At 39.2% G+C, this 23,475-nt stretch overlaps 1 protein-coding gene across 2 annotated transcripts in view; it reads right to left on the bottom strand.

Moving 5' to 3' along the window:
• Positions 1–23,475, bottom strand: part of LOC140071636 (bifunctional heparan sulfate N-deacetylase/N-sulfotransferase 4-like) — a 234,420-nt gene that overhangs the window by 191,370 nt on the left and 19,575 nt on the right. For both annotated transcript variants that reach the window (XR_011849178.1, XM_072119203.1), the window contains exon 2: positions 17,845–19,083. Coding sequence is in view for 1 of the 2 variants with exons in the window: in XM_072119203.1 (XP_071975304.1) it covers positions 17,845–18,825 (981 nt within the window). In the remaining variant the exon portion in view is untranslated. The remainder of the gene's footprint in view (positions 1–17,844; positions 19,084–23,475) is intronic.

The raw sequence follows: 23,475 nt of genomic DNA, 5'->3' as shown, positions 1-23,475 counted from the left end.
TCTCTTAAAAATATAATTTAACCTCTTTAAAGGGACAATCATATTGAGGGGAGATAAATTCCTCAAGCTTAAAAATAACACAAGATAAATAGCTCAATTAAACTTCCCATGGTGAAAACAATTGTTTGCTATGGATGTATGAAGGCGACCCATACCTGTGCTATTGAGAGCAGGTTTCATAAGAACATTCCACATTATTGGTCCAGCCAATGAATTGGCAGAATTATTTGTGTATGTTCTATACTAACATTGGAACCCCAAATCACAGGAACAACCACTTTGTTAATACTTACAGAACCTAAATTTTTAGGAGTCACATGTATATGCAGATATTTTAATCCATTAATGACGTATTAACTATCATGACCGGTGCCAGCACTGACTCCCAGTTCCCGGCGGGACTCAGCTTTGTAAGATAGCTGACACCCATTACATATGAAGTCCGTTGAGGTCCGTGGGTACATACAATACATGTTGCAGTATATACAATTAGTCTTAAAACAAATAAATTATTCTAGGTAGACAATAGTCCAAACTATTAAAAGATAACCTGTCATGTACAGTATAAGACAATGGGGGTCATTCATCTTTAGTCAGGATATTTGTGCATACCTTTCTTTGCTTTCTCTGTGTTTTGGTCTTATCATTTATCTTATAGATTGATATATCAGGCAGCTGAGTCTCTGGGGTTTTTGCAACTTTTTACTAAACTAAAAGCTGATTTTGCTAGGTAAGGGGAATAGTTGCAAATTCAGGCAGAAATATACAAATGTGCCAAAAACGTCAGAAATATAAGAGAAAAAAAAGAAACCCCAAATTCCACTTGATTTGTTTGTCAAATATCTTAAATCAAATTCTTTCAGTTAATAAACATACAAAAGAATAGGCAAACATCAGGCAGGTTTTATTTAATCTAAAAATAAACTACATAAAAACCCACATAAAATCATCTCCCCCGGTTTCAGCATAAGGGTAATAACTGTTCTCAACGAAAGAAGGTTATTTACATCTTACAGGCTTGAAACCAGATGGGAATATAAATCACAGTCGGTTTTTAGTTATGCTGCTTAAATAACCCTCTGGCACTTTAATATAAATCACTTTTTATGACTGTGTTAATGTAATATACTTTACAAAAAGATAGGCCTAAGAATTTTCTTAAAGCTAAATTACAAAAGTTGCTCATGACAAAGCATTTTTACGCTTATTACAGTACTGCCTAAATAGAGGTGTCACATGATCATATACAATGAGAATGTTTTAGAAAGAGTCACAGGGTAAACAAATGTATGAATCTGGAAAACTTTATATTATTTATCTGGAAAAATCCAATAGATGTGCTACATCATCTCATGGCACATTTTAAAGGGGTTTGTCTATGAAAGAAACTTCTCAAATTTCATAGTATCATAGTTTATATGGCTGAAAAGTTCAACCAAGGAAGGAAAGGGATTGGATGACGATGGGATTTAGGGGAAACAATTCTATATAACATAACCGTCTATGTTATTTAGGTGTATTCACAGCTCTCATAGTAAAAAAGCCCTGTCACCTCTGTTGATCAGACCTTGCTTTCTCCAAACAGTGCCCCCTCGTCTTTTGATTTGATTTAATCTGGAACAACTTTCCACCATACCTTTTGTATGAACCATTCATATATTTATATAAATGAATCATGTCCCCACATAGTAGTCTCTTTTCCAGACTAAATAAATCTAGTTGTTTAATCTTTCCTTATAACTGAGACCCTACATACACCTTATCATTTTAGTGGCTCTTTGTTGTACCCTCTCCAGCTCCAGGGCATCCTTTTTATGGACCAGTGCCCAGAACTGGACGGAATATTCCAGGTGAGGCCGAACCAGTGCCTTGTATAGTGGTAATATTACATCCCTATCCTGAAAGTCCATATCACTTTTGAAACATGACAAAATCATGCTGGATTTAGAGGCAGTTGATTTATTTATTGATTTATTGATTATTTATTGATTTATGATCTACTAGTACACCCAGGTCCTTTTCAACAAAGGACTCTCCCAGATTTACTACCCCAAGTAGCCCACAGTGCATAACCTTACATTTATCCATATTGAAACTCATTTGCCGAGTGGATGACCAAACACTCAGTTTGTCCAAATCACCCTGGAGCCTATGAACATTCTTCAAAGACTGTATTACACTACACAGCTTGGTGTCACCTGCAAAAATACACACAGCACTATTAATTCCTATCTCTTTATCATTAATAAATACATTTGGCAAGCTCTGTGTAGTGCTGCTTAATCCCTTTAAAGATCATTCATCCATGTTATTTTTTCCCAATACTTTGATAGACATCCTTATGAAGTGTATATATTGTAATTTATAGTAATGGACAAAAGTATTTGCACCCCTGCAGTTCTGTGAGATAATACTCAGTTTTTCCAAAAAATGATTGCAATCTTCAGTATTATCTTTATTTAATTTGTCTTCAATGGAAAACCACGAAAAGAATTGACAAAAAGCAAAATTGGATATAATTCCACACCAAACATAAAAAAGGGGTGTTATTAACAGCACCTTTAACTTACCTGTGGCACCTAACAGGTGGTGGCAATAACTAAATCACACTTGCAGCCAGTTGAAATGGATTAAAGTTGACTCAACCTCTGCCCTGTGTCCTCGTGTGTACCACATTGAGCATAGAGAAAAGAAAGAAGACCATAGAGCTGTCTGAGGACTTGAGAATCAAAATTGTGAGGAAGCATGAACAATTTCAAAGCTACAAGTCCATCTCCAAAGACCTGAATGCTCCTGTGTCTACCGTGCTCAGTGTCATCAAGAAGTTTAAAGCCCATGTCACTGTGGGTGACCTCCCTAGATGTGGACAGAAAAATTGACAACAGATTTCAAGGCAAGATGGTGCGGATGGTGGATAAAGAACCTCAACTAACATCCAAACAAGTTCAAGCTTCCCTGCAGTCCGAGGGATTGACAATGTCAACCCGTACTATCCGTCGGTGTCTGAATGAAAAGGGACTATAGGGTAGGATACCCAGGAAGACCCCACTTCTTACACAGAAAGCCAGGCTGGAGTTTGCCAAAACTTACATGAGAAAGCCTAAAATGTTTTGGGAGAATTTTCTCTGGTCATATGAGACAAAAGTAGAGCTTTTTGGGAAAAGTCATCAACATAGAGTTTATAGGAAAAAGAAAGGGGCCTTCAAGGAAATTAACATGGTCCCTTCAGTCAAACATGGCAAAGGTTCCCTGATGTTTTGGGGTTGCTTTGCTGCTTCTAGCACTGGACTGCTTGACTGTGTTCATGGCATTATGAAGTCTGTAGAGCCATTGCCATGTGCTCTGCCGCTTTTTACAACAGACAGAAGACAGAAGAGGAGCTTCCGGGACCGGAGCATCGTGGAGAAGACAGAAGAGGAGCCGCGGTGAGCATTGGGGAGACGCAGCGAGCAACGGGGCTGCCTAGTGGTATGTAATTTTATTTTTTTCTTGACTCATGTACATGTAAAACTCGGCTTGTAGATGAGTATATACGGTAATCAAGAAGAAACCAACATATTAAGTCCAATCGGACTAGATTCCATCCAGTACATACCAGGTATAACCAAGGCCCAAAATATAATGATATAACTCTTATATGGATTCTAACATCCTAAAATTTATCTTAGCAAAAAGCCTGTGGATCAAATCAATAGACAAGTGTTTAACCCATAATGTGGTTGTTCGACTGCCCCCGGACTGCCCAATGCCCGTTTCACCCACGCTTTCTCAGGAAGTATGAAACACATGCCGGAACTTATAAACAATGGGAGGCGGGAGTGGAGTTAGTCCGTGCATGAGATTTGAAAGAACTTTCGGTTCCCTGTAAGCCTCACTTACGGCACCAAAACATTATTGCACATGGCCGGGGTCCAACAGCGCTATCGGATTCTCAGACATGCACCATGAACTCAAAAGTACCGCAGGAGGACACCAGAAAACCAGTGCCATCTACTGCGCATGCACATGTCCACTCGAGAAGTGTGTCATATGGTTATAATCTTAATACTATATGAAGTGGAACATACCAGGTTTGTGGATAGAATCTAACTTCCTCAAGATAAATTACAAAGAAATATTAGAAGGTAGAGAAAAAGAAAGAATGTGGGAACCCCACTAGTAGGGTATACCCCCATTCATATAATTATACATTAATAGTGATAAAGTCAATGATGGTGTAAATTGCCGTAAACTTTTAATGTTATCTTGTATTGTAATCTTATCTTTTCTGTGATGTAAACGTGGCGTCTGCTTAACAGAAAACCGCTACAGTCTTTTATTTAGCCTAATGCCTATTGTGAGAGCTGCATAATACAACAGTTAATTACATATAGCAAGTGACAAGGAAACATTGAAAAATAATTAATACAAATACAAAGTGATTCATTAATGGAAAAACAATTATGAATAATGGTCCTAATCTTAAAATCTAACATCTGACCAATTCACTAAATCATTTATGGCAAAAACACATTTTACTGTGCTTCGTGTCATATGCTCATCATAGTTCATTTTAGTTTTGGCAAGTTTATTTCAATGAGTCCCTTTTGGTGCTACAGCACATCTACATTCCTGCATGGAGATAACTTTCCTCAATTTCCTTTCATTTTGAAGAAAAGTTTTTCTGGGATAACTTCATTACTCCACCACATACTAATAAAACAACTTGTGGATTTTTACACAAAACATATTTGGGCGTAATGCTGATTATTTTTCCAAGAATATTCTTATTTCTAAACTGATTGTCCTTATTAAATACAGAGATCCAAATGGAATAGGTCTAACCTGTCTACCATTTTTAATGTCTTTCGACTTTTTTGTATTTTTAATGGATTGACTAATACAAAAAGGAAGAATTTTTTGCTGAGCTGATGCTGAAGGATTTGATTATTTTTTTTCTACAAATTACCACTAGTTTGTCCCTCATCTTCCATTTTCAACAACAAGATCACTAAATAGGGATATGACTAACTTGCAGGTTCATATTTTATGGTTCAATAAACTTTATTGCAAGTGAGCGACAGGCCTACAAGTCAGGCACATGTTCGGGTCGCAGCCCCATATTTAGCTATGACAAGGAATCATAATCAAGTAGAACTCAAGCTCAACCAAGCAAATATAAACATATCTAACATTAACTAAACATCTAGAAGTGGAAAAGTAAGGGGGGTAGGGAAAAAAAGGGGGGGAGGGAAAGGGGAAGGGGGAGACAAGGAATCAATCACTACACATCAAGGTTAGGGGGTACCCCCTGTTGCTGAGACAGCGGAGCCCACGATTACGACGTCTATATCCAAGAGGTTAGAGCAGGTGAGTTCCTGAACGTGTCCCATCTGTACCAGGTTTTATGGAAAACATCATATTGATTGTTATCTAATGCTCTCAGTTCCTCCATTCGTCTCAGTCTGTCCATCTCCTCCACCCACAATAATCTGGTAGGAGGAGAAGTGGATTTCCACAATCTAGGGATTACCTGTCTCATTGCCACTATACAGTGTCGCAGGAGGCCTTTTTTGATGTCTCTAAGCCGCCCTGGGAGCATTGATAACAGAGCAATGTCAGGAGAAATGCTCCCTGTGGAGCCGTATAGCTGCTTGTAGAGATCCCAAATGGCAGTCCACACTGCTGCCACCACACCACAGTCCCACCACACGTGAAGCATGGTGCCCCTGTCCTTGTGACATCGCCAGCAAATAGGAGAAACAGAAGGGAACATGCTATGTAGGCGATTGGGGGTTCTATACCATCTAGTAAGGATTTTAAAATTAGTCTCCTGAATTTTGTTGGACACCGACATCTTATGGGTTAGAAGGAGGGACTTTTCCCATTGTTCTTTGGTGAAGGTTTTACCCAACTCAGTTTCCCATGCCTTCATATATGGCAGTGGTAGGTCCTCCCCCCCGCAACCCGACAACATCCCATAGACTAGAGACACTCCATGGGGAGTCAGTTTGGCCGAACTGCAGATGGACTCAAAAGCCGTAAGTGTGGAGGTCAAGGTTCCCCCGGGAGTCAGAGCTTGAATAGCACTACGTAGTTGGAGATAATGTAGCCATACCCCAGGATAAGGTCTCCTATCCCCCAGGATGTCGTTTAGAGAGCGTATCCCTGTTGTGGATATTATCTCCCCCAGAGTCTTATGACGGCCATTGTCATTTAGTAAAATAGGGCATCTATTTAAGGTTTCCGGCATTCCGGGAAGACCCATGACCGGGGACAGAGGACCGGGGACATTAATAAGTTTGACCCTGATGGCGAATTTGCCCCAGACTTTCAAGATGTGCAACATTAGTGGTGAGATGTTGTAGGAATCCCAATCACTCTTAGGGGGGAGCCAGAACAAATCTGGGAGATGGCCATTACTCAGTAGGGAACATTCCAGGTCTACCCATAGCTTCCCGCTGTTTCGACTTGTCAAATCTAGTACTACTTTACTTATGACCGCTCTATGGTAGCGTGAGAAATCAGGAAGACCTGCCCCCCCTAATTCTTTGTGTCTTGTTAAGATGCTATGTTTTATCCGTGGGGGGGAGTTTTTCCAAACAAATTTAGTAGCTAGTTTCCTGAGTCGATCTAGGAAAGCGGCGCTTAGATCTAAGGGAACCGTCTGAAAAATGTAGAGGATCTTAGGCAAGGAGTCCATCTTAAGCGTATTCATCCTGCCAAACCAAGAAAGGGAGAGGGAACTCCATGATTTGAGATCTGTTTCTATGTTCCTAAGCAGGGGCGCATAGTTCAAAGCAAAGATTTGGTTAGGATCTGATGGAATGTGCACTCCAAGATATTTAATATGCCCATTTGCCCATTTAAAGGGAAGGGAGGAGGTCAGGGAGGAGACCAGATGATTCGGGATATTAATGTTCAAGATCTCAGATTTTTGGACATTAACCTTAAAATTGCTTACTCTACTGTATGCCTCAAACTCCCTCATAATATTAGGTAGACTTACTACCGGGTACGAGACATAAATGAGTAAGTCATCAGCAAACAGTGAGAGTTTATAAGGTTTTCCTTTGACCTCTAGACCTCTAATGGATGGGTTATCACGAAGTGCACAAGCCAAAGACTCCATCACCAGGATATAAAGAAGCGGGGACAATGGGCACCCCTGTCTCGTGCCATTACGAATGGGAAAGGGGGAGGATAACGACCCGTTAACCCTGACACACGCGGACGGATTTGTATAGAGGGCCATAATTCTGTTCCTTGTCTTTGCTCCCAAACCCAACCTCGTGAGAGTGGCGCCCAGGAACCCCCAATGTACCCTGTCAAAAGCTTTTTCAGCGTCCACCGTAAGCAGACACAGAGGGGTCCCCGAGCGCCGAGCCCACAAGATCAGGGTAAGCGTTTTTAGGGTATTGTCCCTTGCCTCACGACCCGGAACAAAGCCCACCTGTTCAGGGTGAATTAAGTTTGGAATAAATGGGGAGATGCGTAAAGCTAAAATCTTGGAGTATATTTTGAGATCGATATTAATCAAGGAGATGGGCCTATAGTTTCCACAGTGGTTGGGGTCCTTACCCGGTTTAGGGATAACCGAGATGTGGGCTCTAAGGGATTGTGGGTCAAAGGGACTGTCTATGTCTATAGAGTTGAAGAAATCCGTCAGAGGTGTAGCAAGGGCTTCCCCGAAGACTCTATAAAATCTGGGTGTGAAGCCATCTGGCCCAGGGCTCTTGCCCATTTTCAGTTCCTTTATTACCTGCAGAATTTCTTCTGAGGTGAAGTCGTTATCGATTGTAGAGGCTTCCTCTGGGGGGATAGAGTTTGGGAAATGAGATTCCAGATAACCAGAGATCTCCTCCATGAAGCGTACAGGATCAGTAGCAGGGACATCCAGATTATATAGAGCGGTGTAGAAGTTACTAAATTCCCGAAGAATCTCATTCGGTGAGTTAACTAAGGTGCCCTGGGGTGAGTATATGGACATAACTGGTGACTGAGGGGTCCTAGGATGTAGGGTTTTGGCTAGCAATTTCCCGCATTTATCCCCATATTCAAAGTAATCTTTTCTCACCTTATCTCTAAAACATAGGCTCTTTTGATCTAATATTTGGAGGATCTTGTGTCTAATAGTTGAGATTTCCGTCTTTAAAAGATCAGTTGGGGAAGATTTATTAGCGGTTTCTTTAGAACCCAATTCTGAGAATAAGGAGCTCAGTTTTGCAGAATTTTCCTTTTTAAGTCGCGCCCCATGTGCCATAAACACCCCTCGGATGGATCCCTTTAAAATCTCCCATCTAACTGGCATTGTAAGATGTTGAGCCTGACTTGAGGATATAAAGTCCGTAATTACACCCCGGACTTCAGCTTCACAGAGGGCATCATTTAGCAGGTTGTCATTTAATCTCCAGGAGAATTCCCTTGTACGTTTGCCTAGGTGGCCTAGCCACCCATACACAGGGGCATGATCTGACCAAAGGGTGGAATCGATAGAACTCCTAGGGCCCCGATCTAACAGTTGGTGTGATACGAAGAGGTAATCTAGGCGGCCATAGCTGTTATGTGCTTGAGAGTGATGGCTATAATCTCTGACTCCCGGGTGAAGCACCCTCCACATATCTACTAATTTAAGGTTTAATAATGAGCGTCTCAGCCTACGTAGTGCCAGGTGGGAAAGTGAGGACCTACCTGTGGATGAGTCCAGTGCAGGATCAAGAGGGACGTTGAAATCGCCTCCTAGAATCAATGCAGATCCTTCAGCAAAGACAGCCAATTTTTTCAGAACCCCCACGCCAAAAGACACCTGGCCCTGGTTAGGAAAATAAGCATTAGCGAGTGTGAAAACATTTCCCAGTAAATCAATTTTGAGAAATATGTAACGGCCTTCCGTGTCTATCTCCGTGTCTAATATGGTCGGATGGAACGACTTGTGAAAAGCTATGGAAACTCCACAAGCCTTCCTAGAGGGGTGGGGGCAATGGTGCCATACAGGGTAATACTTATTATGCAATTTGGGAATGCTGTCCACTTTAAAGTGAGTCTCTTGAAACATTGCTACCAGAACTCGTCTCTTATGGAGACGATATAATATTTGGCTACGTTTCTCCGGTTTATTTAGACCCCTGGCATTGTATGTACAGAATGTTAATACCGCCATAGTTTAGGTAAAGGAGAGCTTAGATCATGTATAGATGATGTAGTGAGGGGAGGGAGGAGGTTAGACCAGGAAAGAATGGGGAGGGAAGAAAGGGGTAAACAAACATGACAAACATAACATACATGAGAAAATGTACAACCCAGGCCCCTAGTGAGCCTAGTAAATCTAAGATAAGGCATAAAAAGCCAAGGCGATGTCCAGCACCGCAACCCTAAGGGGGAGACGAGGAGACCAATGGGGGGCGAGTCTCCCGGCACATCTCCGCCAAAAAACAATGTATTCATAATACAAGAAAAAACATACTAAGCGCTTCTGAGTTACAATTTCAGATAATTAAAGACTATAAAAGCCCCTGCTAAACTCCCAAAGGTATCGTAACCTGTGATAAATCGAGGAGTACAGGTATTATTATAACCACGTGAAAAAAGATTATAATAGCATGGTAAGGAAAGTATAACAGGTAACACCTATCAAATAGAAAAGTATACAAAAAAAACCCGTTCAGGTTCCGGTAGAGTGATTCGCAGCTCGATCTGAGCCTCTTCTGCGTGCTTCCTGCCACTTCTCTCTCGGCGGTTGAACCGGGGCCGAGTTGATTGTAGGCCACTCAGGTAGGGCTATCTGTGGCAGCTCGAACGTCCCCAGAAATTTCGGGAGGTCTCCGAGGGATCTGAAGACAGCCGACTTCCCATTTTTCTTAGCGATCAGTTGAAACGGGTAGCCCCATCTATACGGGATGTCCCTGGATTGTAATTCCGTCAATAGAGGACGCAAGGCCCTCCGCAGTTGAAGGGTTCTCTTCGCTAGGTCTGGGAGAACAATAATTTTGGATCCACGGAACGTGATGTCCTTGAGCTCCCTTGCACGGCGAAGTATCTCCTCTTTTTCCTTGAAAAAATGGACTCGGCATAGGATGTCTCTAGGACGCTCAGAAGCCGCCGGCTTAGGGCCCAGTGTACGATGGATACGATCCAGTTCAATTGGAGAGGCAGAAGGTTGGTTCAAGATCTCTGCAAAAAACGCTTGGGCCCACTCCTCAAGTTTAGATGGTTCCACGTCTTCATTCACACCTCTAATCCTCAGATTGTTACGGCGGTGTCTGTTCTCAATATCTTCCAGCTGTGTCAAAATGCTAGAGATATGGGATGCATGTTCCTGTAAAACTTGTGAGTGAGTGTCCAATTGATCTAGAATTTTCTCCTGGGCAGACTCCGCTTCTGCCACCCTGTGGCCAATGTGATGTATTTCTTTTTGCAAACCAGCAATGTCCCTTTTGTGAGATTCCTCCAGCCTTGAAAAAAGGTTATTAATTTCATGCCTAGTGGGCATGGCACGTATATGAGCCTTCCAGTCCCATTCTTGTTGGGAGGCACTTGCTCCCTGGGATGGGGAAACATTGCCCCCCTGGCTTGCAGTGGGGTGGGAGGTAGGGCCCTGTGAGGAGTGGGAGGCCAGGATAATGAAGGGGAAGCCTGGGATGGAGGCACTTCTCCTCTGCTCCCCGATAGTGGGGGGAAATCTTCATGATGCCCCTCTGAGGGGGCACTCACCGTGATGCCCGGGGACTGCGGGGCAGACTCCTCCGCTTCACTCAGCTCCTGCTGGGATGATGGCGCTGTGGTGTGGGGATGACGGGCGGTCGCGGCCGCCATCTTGGACGCCTCGTGCGCCTCGTCCTCAGGCAGCTCCGCTGTCCTGAGAAATTTAGTTATGGCCCCCGGGTCAGTTGCTGGAGGTGCCGTGGTCCTCCTCGGTCCCCTCCTGTGGACCATGATGTATTCGGGGCTCTTTGCGCTCTGTGCCGCAGGTGTCTGGCGGGAATGGCCGGGAGCTCGCAGTCAGTGCGACTTACTCCGCCATCGCCAAGCCACGCCCCCCAGGTTCATATTTTATATATTTGTTAGAATTTCCCTTAATACTGAGTTTAAATAGGAGTCACTGAATTAGTACTTTGGGTACTAAAATATAACTTTATTAGGAAACATTAAAAGAAGAAAAACCCCAATGTTAAAATTTGTCTGGTATTATTATTCTATGTGAACTCTGTTTTGTCTGTCCACAATTATAAACTTATAAGGGCTAGATAATATTCAGGGTTTCATATGTTATTCTATTCCAAGAGTTTTATCTTATTCTATTACAAAAACCCATATGTAGCTGACAGAGAAGGTTAAAAATGAATTCTATGTTCCCAGCTCGCTGTGTTGATATCGGAACTGGTGCTTAAAGAACATGAAAGGGTACAACCTGCTCCGAAAAGAGGGGGCTTTTCTTGAGAAAAAAGTAATTATGGATTTTTCGTATAAAATGCATTAAACCTGATGGCTTAAATGATTCAATCTCATTTGCCACATTCATTGAATAGTCCCATCGTTTCACTCTGAGATTATGTAACTTTTTATAATTTACACTATAAAGTATTGGTGTCTGGCGATATATCTGTAGTAGCTATACAGGCTATGATCAAATTGGGACCTACTTTGGTTCATCAATGTGAGAATGATCCATCAGAGTAATGTGCATCAATTCTTTAACAATGTGTACAGTTAAAAAGGCAATCCTTTCAACCAATAGGAGAAAGAGAGGTGTGGCAAGGTGTGGTGGACCACACCCCTAGGGCGGAACCAAGGTAATCCTCCAGTGTCCATAGATAGAGTGTTCTTTAAGCACCAGTTCCGATATCGACATAGCAGGCTGGGAACATAGTATTCATTTTGAACATTCTCTCTCAGCTACATATGCGTTTTAGTAATAGAATAAAATAAAACTCTTGCAATAGAATAACATATGAAACCCTGAATGTGATCTAGCCCTTATATGTTTATAATTGTGGATAGACAAAACAGAGTTCAAAAGCTAGTTAATTCTAGACGTAGAACCGTATGTTTTGGAGAAACATGACAAAACTTTCCTATCACTATATTTAAAGCGCCATAGTTCCAGGAGCCCCACCTCCTCACAAAGTTTGACACCTTTATACTCCCACTTACTTTATTTTTAATTGTATCTTTCTGAAAATCAAATACATAGTTATAATCCCCATATATAACGGTAGGGGATTTATTCCTTTGGGATATAAATAAAATTATTTTATTAAGTACCTGAAGAGAGAAAGTGGGAGGCACATATTAAAACAATCTGGAAATCAATGTTATGTTTATATACACTCATTAAACAGCAGTAGACAGAGAAGTCAGAATGGAATTCTCTACTGGCCCATTTTCTCCTCACCCTTGAATCTCACTTGTCAAATGTGTCTCTAATAATTTCAAGATACTATACTATATAAAAATTTACACATCTTTTTGTATGTTCACTATGACCATGTTAATACTGGAATCCCCATTGATTATGATGGCAAGTGGAGGAGGAGTTACTCCTAGCAATCAGAAGATAGGAGGAGATACTCCTACCAGTGAGCCATATCTACCTTCCCACCCTAATACCCCATATCCACCACCTTACAAGATGTAGATATTGAGTCCATTCTTCCACCAAAGAAGTCTTATCTTGGTACATGATATGCAATGGGCCAGCCTTTTCTTAGTTTCATCATAAATCTGAAACTTCATAGGTGTTTGCTTAGAATAATATGGATAGATTGCAATGTTACACATGTATCCTACATGACAGTGTCTCTATTCCTAAGTTCCTTCAGGATAATGTCTATGTTCTTTGAGCACAAGATTTAAGCCAATATAGGATATAGATTATCTCCTGGGATTGTTTTCTTTCGAGGGACCCAGTAGGCCCTTTTCCAACCCAAACAGGGATGGCAATTTATCTGGACCAAGTGTATAAGTTATCCATTTCTAAACCAAGTGCACCAAAAATGCAAAGATTATATCGCCTTGTTCAAGGTAAATAATTTTTTTCATGTAGTTCCTTGTTTTCAACTAGGCTTTTTAATTGTCTCCTGGCTTTCACTTTTTAAAGCCTCTCCCCTTGATCTTTAAGGCATTCACACATTTTGTTAACATTGTGCTGAATAAGCATAATATCACTCCAGGCAACCCCCATTTGCATCAAGGAGGACTTAATTTTTTTGAGGTCACAGACATTTAACATGTTTATACTTAGTTTTTTTATTTTTAGCAAAAAAATGTTATTTTGTAGTCAAAAAGATTTCAATTATATAATCCAGAGATTGACACTGAGCTGAAAATTGCATGTTCCAGGGAAAGATACCTGAAAGGCAGTGACAGTCCTATTAACTATTAATATTGAAATGTGTTGAAAAGTTTTTACAAACTTCATACATTTGGGATAATTATAAATGTCTCAATAATGAGAAACAGCTGCAATCAAACAGCACTTGTACAACAAATTCTATCTTCCTTCATGATGTATTTTGTGTAAATGTCAGTCACTACCTCCATCATTGCCAGAAAGAGACAAAAAACTTTCATTACACTAGAAAGTGATTAAGACATTAATCTACACAAGGATTAGGACAGAACTATATAGTTCTGCAGTTTGGAGGGACCTGTTTAGTTTAACATAAAACCAAAATTTAATTTAATTTAAAAGTCAAAAAAGTATAAACTGGCATAGAAGACATGATAAATACCCACATAAAGTCACAAAACATGCTTATAAATCCCTCCCTCACATATACTGTGTAGTTGAAGGATTGTCCCAAAAATTCAGATTGTTATGCACCCTGTAAGTTTGGTCAATCGTTACTTTATATTAAGAAATTTCAGTTCTCTGAAATAACTGCTCTTAGCTATAACAAAATAGAATGGGTTAACCTAGTCTATGACGTTCCCTGAGTGACAGAGTGGCTTCGCAAAATTTGGTGATTGTTAACGCTGCAGATTCCTATAGCAGACATACACACACATGAACTCCACTTTATGTATTAGATTGATGAGTTTTCATTTTGGACCATATACTGCTTTAGTTCATTCCAGTTACGTTCAGTTTTAGAATCAACAAAGAGAACTAAGTCAGAAGAATAGATTTGTTATTCCTATACTGTGTTGCTTCCACTCAGGTTCCTCTGAAGTGTAGTTGTAGTTGAACTACACTAAAACGGACCAGTTGTAATGAACTAAGGAAACAACTTGAATGGACTTTAACCCCATAGCGCAATAAGACGTACCCTTACGTCTTACTGCGCATGAGGGAGTATGAAGAGGGCTCACGGGCTGAGCCCTCTTCACACTCACCGGGCATTTGCTTCATAATGAAGCAAACGCCCGTCGCTAACACCCGCGATCGGTGCTTGCACCGATCGCGGGTGTTAACCCTTTGATCGCCGCCGGCAAAGCTGCCGGCGGCATTAAAGAGCCGGCGGCGCATGGGCGCCGCCATCTTGGCTCCGATCGTCACTCCCCGTGACGTCACCGGGGAGCGGCGATCCGTTGCCATGACAGCCTGGGATCACACAAAGATCCGAGGCTGTCATGATCAAGGCTATCTATTACAATGTGCGATCTGCACATTGTAATAGATGGTATGCAAAATCCCCATATACTGCCATATTGTAGTATGGCAGTATATGGTAGGATCAATCAGACAACCTAGGATTAAAGTACCCTAGGGAGTCTGAAAAATAGTAAAAAAAATAAATAAAAAAAGTAAAAAAAAAAAAAATTATATTAAAAAAACATAAAAATTCAAATCACCCCCCTTTCCCTAGAACTGATATAAATATAAATAAACCGTAAAAATCATAGGTATCGCCGCGTCCGAAAATGCCCGATCTATCAAAATATAATAACCGTTTTTCACTGTGTTTAACCCCGTAGCGGAAAATAGCGCCCGAAGTCGCAAATGGCAATTTTTTGCCATTTTGAAAAATAGAAAAAATTCTATAAAAAGTGATTAAAAGGTCAAATAGTCCTAAAAATAGAAGCATTGAAAACGTCATCAGAAGTCGCAAAAAATGACACCACTCACAGCTCCATACACCAAAGTATGAAAAAGTTATTAGCGCAAGAACAAAGTGATAAATAAAAACGCAAAAACGAAAAAGGGCCTGTTCCTTAAGGGGTTAAGGAAAGACAAGAAGAGTCAGTCTTAAGGCTAAAACCCCTGTCCCTACCTAATTCCCTAGCCTACCCAAAAAGGTAGGTGACAAGTGGTCTATGAATGTGATTGGACTAGTTATCTGACATGCAGAGATGACAGACCAACAGGAGAGTGTGAGTAGAGGAAGATTCTATCCATCTCAGCTGACATAAAGGAAATCTACCGCTTTGTAATATGCGTTTTTAACCAAACATAACTTTTGACAATAGTAGGTATGCTGATGCAGGATCTGATTTTGTCTAGTGTTTGAAATGTTTTTGATAAAATACAATTCTAAAATTACGCAAATTAATCTCTGGTGCTGTGTACTTTCCTTATACCCTAATTATGCACGCCTCCAGCGTGCATGAGATACCAAGGGATGCTTGCAGAACAAATCCACAGGAGACAGACTGTGGTGGAGGAAGTAAATTAAGATTAAAGCAAGGACAGACTAGTAAGAACATAACCTAAAAATGTAAACACATGCATCAGCTATACCTCACTACCCAAAAACTGGAGTTGTGCTACTTTCGATACTTTCTTCACTGTGTTGATTGTGACACCATAAACAACTGCAATCAACTTACTGATGAAACAGCCTAGTGTTGGACCACCATTAATCTCAATATCAATATCTATGGATAGCTGAAAAGCTGGGAAACCCCCTTAAAGGTTTAAACTGGGATATCTCAGGTTAATGGCTTAAATTATGGAAAGTGAAAATATTTTTACAACAAAGTTAGACTAACATCACAAGTTTTGTTTACAGCATTTGTAATTCTTCCTTTATTAGATAGGATCACTAAATACTGGAAATGTGTTTAGGTAAGCCAGAACAAATCCATTAAAATGCATGAGGTGAATTCCTTTCCTGAGCATATTCTGTCTAATATATTTATGCCATGATAGTAAGTACCTCCTGTTCTGTGTTTTCTATTATATTCACACAGCATTGCCATCCGCTGAAAGATAAATGACAAAGGTGATTTAATGGTGTTGTTTGGTTCACTTTGTACAGCTCAGGAGTGCCGCAGGCACAGAGATTGTTTGATGTGTCTATGATGATTACCAGTAGTCATACTGTATGTCAAAGCCTGTCTCATTGACATAGGGGTCTTAAGAGTTACATATGGCCCTACACGCCTGCTATGATATTACCAAACACTCTGGACAAAGAATTTTTATATGAAGTTTTTTATTCACCTGGTTGATAACTTTAAAATGCCTATAAAGTAAATAGTTCACAGGTGAATGCTTAAAAATGGTATGCAGATCAAGCTCCAATGGGACCAGATGGGACCTTCTTTAATCAAGAGGGCAGCCTCCAAAAATTAACTCCTTAATGCACCATGGTGTTCCCCCAGTCATGGGCTGCTATGCATAAAGGCACCATGATACTGTGGAATACATGACTTCTGACGCAGTTTGACAGGATCAAATGTCTAGTTCTTTCTGAAAGCCAATGTTCTCAGCAACTTGTCAGGGTAGGATTAGGATTCCCCCCTCAAGCGATCAATGTGATTGGACAGTTAGTAAAAACTAGAAAAAAGAAAAAGAAAGGGAATATCCGCTCACTCACATTGTTGCTTGCAGCGTGTGAAGAATCACAGTTTCTAGTACAGCCCCCGGTGCAATGTCAGATCTCCTCATTGAACTTCACAGAGAAAGGAGATCAGATGCCGACAGTGACCCTCCACACAATAAATCACTTGCACACCACAAACAATTAACCCCTTCTCTGCCCAGTTTCATACTTCTCCCCTCTAGGCTCTCCTCTCCATTTTGACTTAACTTCGAAGGAAACCTTTTAATAAAATTCCTATTTTGAACTATTCCTGTTTTGAATCATTTAAGGTGTGCAGTTTCTTCTTACATGTGCTAATTTATGTCTGTTGTTTGGGTCATTTAAAATCACGTTAGAAAGGAAGTTGCCCTTAAAAAAAATAATTTGGAAAATGTGAAAAATTGCTACTAGAAATAAAAGCCTTTTACCATACTACAGATACAAAAAAAACATAAAGCCAACATAAAGCAGACATATGGTGAATGCTAAGTATTGAGTAATTTTTGTGATATGACTATTTGTTCAAAAATTATAAAAGTTCAAACTTTAGATATGGCATTTTTTAAAAAAATGTTTGCAGTTTTTTCAGTAAATAAATAAATTCCAAATGTTTTAACTGACATGAAGTACAATATGTAATGAACAATCTCAAAATCAAAATGAACTTGGTATATTAAAGTGCTCCATAGTTATTACAATTTAAATTGACACATGTCAGATTTTAAAGATAGGACTGTATCTACAGTATAAGGTCAAAATAGGCTGTGTCCTAAAGTGGTGAAAGAGAAATGTTAGGGATCTACTTGTTCTTTATTTTTTTTTCAAATTTTTTAATCAACTTTAAAGCCCAGTGCCAACTAGCATCAATGAACTTGCATATGTAATAAATGTTGTATTTTCTTTCTCTATTTGGTACTTGCTAGTTCATGTTGTTTCACCAAAATTGTTGAAATGTTACTCTTTGGGCGAATTAAGTACCCTACATCTGTCATTGTTGCCTGTTTTGGGCCTCTTTAATTTTGTCACTTTTGTTTGAGATGTTTTTTATGTACCATATGGTGGTTGCATTAGGCTATTTTTCATGATTATACACAAATATCTTTATAATGATTTGCCTTACCTTAACATCATTTACATTCATCCTAGTGCCTTCTTTTCCAACAAATATATCATCAATGTCAACAAGAATGTATCTTTCCAGAGATAAACTAAGCTTCTTCCCAGACAGAAAAGAAATAGCATCTATAAAAATCAACTTGTTCAGCCAAAAATTCAAGTTGTTCCCAAATAGGACTCGTTGAATTCCATCGTGAAGTCCTAAATCCTGTATAACAGTGGCATGGTGGGAAGATCTGGATAGAGAGTATTCATGTTGCTCTGGTGTTTGCAGTTCAGATATAATCACTGGTTGATACGTTGAATGGTTGTATTGGAAAACTGTCCAGTCTTCCCCTGGCAAAGGACCTTTCTCAACTGTTGAAGCTTTTGTTATGTGCAGCAGAGGGGAATTTGAGTTTACAAAACAGTCTTTTAGAGCTACATTGTTGTAGAGAAGTAGAGGAAAGCCTTTTAGTTTGGTACTTGGCAAGCTGTTCTCAGTAGCTTTATGAAAAGCAATTATACTTACACTATATTCAACACAGTACTTTTCTAGTAGCTCTCGATTCCATGAATCCATTGCTACGTACTTCAAAACATTTTCATAAATTATAATTGCATATTTGCCTTTGCCATTTTTTGTAAGGGGTGGAATATCTCCTTTTCCAGGTGCAATTACAATGTCATACTGAAACCTACTGGATTCTAAGATTGCTACAATGTCTTGTCCAAGTTGGGAGTACTGACTTTCCACAAAAAGTAATATTGTCAGTTCTGTTTTTGAAATATCAAGTGGCTTTGATAACTTCAACTCCATTGTCCTATATGGCAACATGTTCATGTCCTCACATCCAGCTTGAGTTGATGTTTCAATGAGTACTATTGCCTGCTTGTGACCAGAATACAAATAATAAGCAGAAATTGCTATACTTACAAGGCAAAAAGTGGCTAAGAGAATAACAAGTGTTCGGAAGCTCCTTCTAAGCTTTACAATATGATTCATCTTTTGTTTTGTCTTTTTGAGTTTTTGCTAATTTTCAATGTCTTTCTATTTCATACTAAAGTGATGATGTGAGCAGGATAATGAAGTGAGCTTGCACTCCTCTGCAAGGGTTTATGTGACCATTGCACTGCATTTACCATAAAGTCTTTCAGTCAACTTAAATCAGGTCAGCATAGGCAATTTTTCTGTATTTTTCAAAATGTTGTACATCCGGAACTTTCTGATCACAAAATGGATACTGTAGATATTTTTCATCACCTACAAAATACAAAACAATATAAAAATTATATTGGCTCATTCATTACAACTGGAAATACATGCAGTCATGGGAATAAAGATTGGGGTTTACTTTTCAGGATATGACAATAAAGTAAAAAAAAAGTGATACTTTGTCATTATTTAGAGAACTGGTTTAATGATACTGTTACATTGTTTGCAAAATTTAGTAATTCATAAATTTATTTATAGAGAACCATTCATTCCATTGTGATGTACAATCAGTTAAGGGATTCACATACATTACATTAAGATGAAGACAAATGAGGGTTTGTACAGCACTTTGCAGGTTTGGGTCACCCAGATCTGACCACAAACTTCATTAAAAGTTTGGGTCCGGGTTCGGATCAACATTCCCAACTTTAAAACAATCACACACACGGACAGCATCGCCAACATGTTAGTGTTGGCACGCAGTTGAGGTCATTTAAATGCCGCTGGCAACTTTCCCAGTAGCGTTTAAACAGTAAACACCATGATGGTCACAAGAACCTATGTACAAGAACCTATTTTGTACATAATTCAAGGAATGCCTGTATTTGTATCTATACATTATATCAGTGTAGCCTGTAGGTTATATATAGTGGGAACTATTGTGCCTGTCTGGAATTATTTATTTTTCTTCACAATTTAGCAATTTTGCACAATTTTTGTAATCAGTGCACATTTTTGTAAAAGTTGTAAAAAAAACTTGTAATATTTGACAGTATTTGGTCATATTGCACTCAACAACATCTCCCTCTTTGTATTATAAAATGTATCATGCTATGAAATTACTGCACCCCAGAGGTCAGAAAAAAAATCCCTTGTACATGTACAATATTGTTCAATAAAACTAATATCTAAATATTATAGACAAATTTAAAAAGCAAATGTAAACAAATTTTAAAATACTGGCATGAGAATGGATTTTTTTTAAATTAATGCTTCAATGTGATTTGTTGGGTTTAAGATACTTAACTGAAAGACTGAAGTCTTTCATCAGAGCCACCACTGTGTAAGCTGTAACTTTCATCCAGTGAAGGCCTCCTGTAGAGTTATTTGTTGGCTCAGAACTTGAACATAAAATATACAGTATTTTAAAATGAAGTGTTTCTGATGATGAAAGTTTACCATGTCACCCTATATGACCTTATGACCTGATGATGCGCCCAACTTGAGCTTCTGAAAAATGTAAAGAGAACCTGTCATTAGATACCGTGCAGTTATAGTATTGAAAGTGCTTTTGCCATATATTGTTGAATGCTCTGGAATACAGGTGGACATTACTGTGAATCTATCACTGTGACACCAACCATCAGGTTGGTGACCTTTATGGACTAAATCAACTTGACAGGTTTCTGTTCAACAGATGGCTATCATAGATCTCATGCAAAATGGTTTCATGCAGCCAGTTCTCCTTGAGCTACCTGTGTGCATTAAATTATACCCCACAAGGATGTCAGTATAGTTTAAAGCTCATTTGGAGTGGAGCTGTTCCTTTACGGGGCCCCTGCAGACATGCCTTTGCTTGGGGCCCCCCGGAAATGCCAAAAATAAGTAAAATCTAAGTGGAATGTGATTATTCACAAATAAACATTTCTTGTTTGGCTAGAATACACATATGCATTTGCATATACCATTTTGCTTTCAGACATTGCAAACAACAACAATCATTTGTCTTTCTTTTGCTCATAAACACAAGTAAATGATTAATTACAGTATCACAGAACAAATAAGCAATTCTCATAATGATGAGGCACTTCATTTAATTCCTCCCTATGAGAAACCACTTACACTGATGACTGTTCCACTGGAACAATGAGCCTGCATTATCAGTGTCAGAACGACTGTAACAATACCCAAACACGGATGACTACGTTTATTTATTGTGTAGTTCACCTTGTTCGATTTTGCAATTTATTTGTGTGAAATTGTATTTCCATCTTTTGTTCCCACAGCAACAGTTTGAGAAAGGACACATGAGATGGTTTGTGAAGTCAGTGTTTATAACAGCGGCTTAACTGCAGCGTGTTAGATGTTTTTATTGTTATTGTGTTGTGACGTTTCATTTATTTATTACACTCGTCAGAAATAGCATACTTGACATTGTGTTATTGGCTAATATAAAGGACAGTAATTATGATTATAAGTCCTTTTTATACTTTACTAGGTCCCTATTATACAGCATAAAACTTGACCCGCAGGAGCAGACAAGTGCAATCATCTAGGTCGTTCTACCCCATCTAATCACAAGAGGGCAGTGTTTTCTTGTATTTTTGTCAACAGTTTATAATATCCTCACATAAACTTACAAAAACAAATGAATCTGCAATCATGCCAGGACTACAAAGGTCACAACAATCAAAAGCAGTAGGTAAAACACTGTCTCCAAGAGTTCAGTGTCAAGGCGATGGCAGCAAGTTCAGGAATAAAATTGTTGCTTGAGCAGCTTTAATAAAATAAAAGACAATGTGCAAGGAAAGTACATAATGTACCAAAATAATAGGAAACTGCTCATATTTTGCATTCAATGGCTTTCTATTACCAGTACGTTTCATTCATATGGTGAAAATTAGTTTATTTTGCATTGATGTAGTAAAACAGGTACAGAACCCGTCAATTGTGCTGAACATGATTATTTATTATTATCGCAAAGGAAAAACCATGGCATGTTGGGGATTTATAATGCATACAATAATCCATCATGTTCCAAAGAGCAAGCACAAACAATCTGGCTGATTAGAATGTTTTTGGCTCATGACATAAGTGGCAAGACCAACGCATACAAAGCAATCAATAGAGTAAATGATTGGTGTTATTCCAAGCTGGGCTGTTATTGTAGCTATAGAACATATTTGGAAGTCAACTCCCTTGGTCCACCTCTTTGTACTAAACACCACAATCTGTGTATTAAAGAAGTTACCCTCTGTCCTGTTCTCTTATTTACTGCCCAAAATAAAAATCCAGAAGATCAGTGATTTCTCAAATTATACATTGTTAGTGGGTGTATAAAAAAGACAAAATAATGTGCCTACAATATGGAGAAAACATGAAAATGGTGCTGTGTACTGGACTGAAATCAAAACATATTTCATACAACTAAATAATACAAAAAAAATAGCAAAATGTTTATATCACATTGTTCAATGTGTTTGCATTTTATCAGTATAGGGTAGGGAACTGTTTTAGCTAAGTGAGAGGCAAGGTCAGGGAATTGAGAAGACTTAGACAGCTTGATACATATGGATACTTTATCCGCCACTAAAAATCAACCAAAATATATCAGGGACGCACATCTATAAATCCAGGCACAGTGACTGTAGTAATCTTCTTATATTTGTAGTCCGTAGCCTCCTTTCTTTTAAACTCAATTAAAATTATGCTACTGAGTCTGAAGAGTTCCTTGGGTTGCTACCAGTGCTGCTCCATACTTTATATTCTCAGGCTGTTACACTGTCTCACACTCCCCCTTTGTTCCCTCAGCACTCCCCCCTCACCCTGTCTGATGTAATCTCACTGCAGCATCGGAAGTTTCAACACACAGTCGGAGGGGGGAAATGTTCCTTGCCCACTGCCACGTCCAGTGAATCTGGAGCACGGAAGGGCTCTAACACCCCAAGGAGCCCTTCAAGCTCATTGGCATAATTTTAAAAGTTGATTTTATAAGGAAGGAGGCCATGGATAACAAATATAAGATTACCACAGTTGCATTTCCATTACTAACCATCTTTAAAATCCATCACTTTAATATTTTTCTGTGGACAGAACTGTAGTGGGGGCTAGTTTTCTTCCTAACAAATTTACTTCCTAGTGATGGTATTTCATTCTCCATACCGGTTACTTAGAAGCTGGATGAACATTCCAAATGCAATTAAATTGTAGAAAAAAAACCCGCATTTGCTCCATTTTCTTGTGGACGCAGTTTTTTTTACAGCTTTCAATGTGTGCTTTAAATTACATTTTTGGGTCAGTATGATCATAGCGATACTAAATTCATATTAGTTTAGTTATGTTTTCATTGATTTTAAAAAGTTAAAAAATGTCTTCATCTAGCCCTGTTCTTTCGCCAATAACTTTTTCATACATCAAGCATTTTTTGCTTGATGTCATTTTTACATGTTGACAGGTAGATCCATATTCTTGTGAGGTGGCAATACCTCACAAGTTTATGATTTATTTTGTTTATTTTCATTTCAGTTCTAGGGAAAGAGGGGTGATTTGAATTTATAGGTTTTTACATTTTTATTAATTTTTTTTAACTTTTTAGTCAGTTTTGCAATATATGGAGAACTTGCTATTAGTTATAGACCCAACCAGATAACAGTTCCTGGAGTCTTATAAAGACATGGGAGGATATTTATCATACATATGATAGCCCTCTGGCCCTCCAGG

The sequence above is a fragment of the Engystomops pustulosus genome, chromosome 1 (assembly GCF_040894005.1).
Source record: "Engystomops pustulosus chromosome 1, aEngPut4.maternal, whole genome shotgun sequence".
Classification (NCBI taxonomy): Eukaryota; Metazoa; Chordata; class Amphibia; order Anura; family Leptodactylidae; genus Engystomops; species Engystomops pustulosus.
Note: the sequence above shows the minus strand (reverse complement) of the source record. Positions and strands in the feature narration are given on the sequence as shown.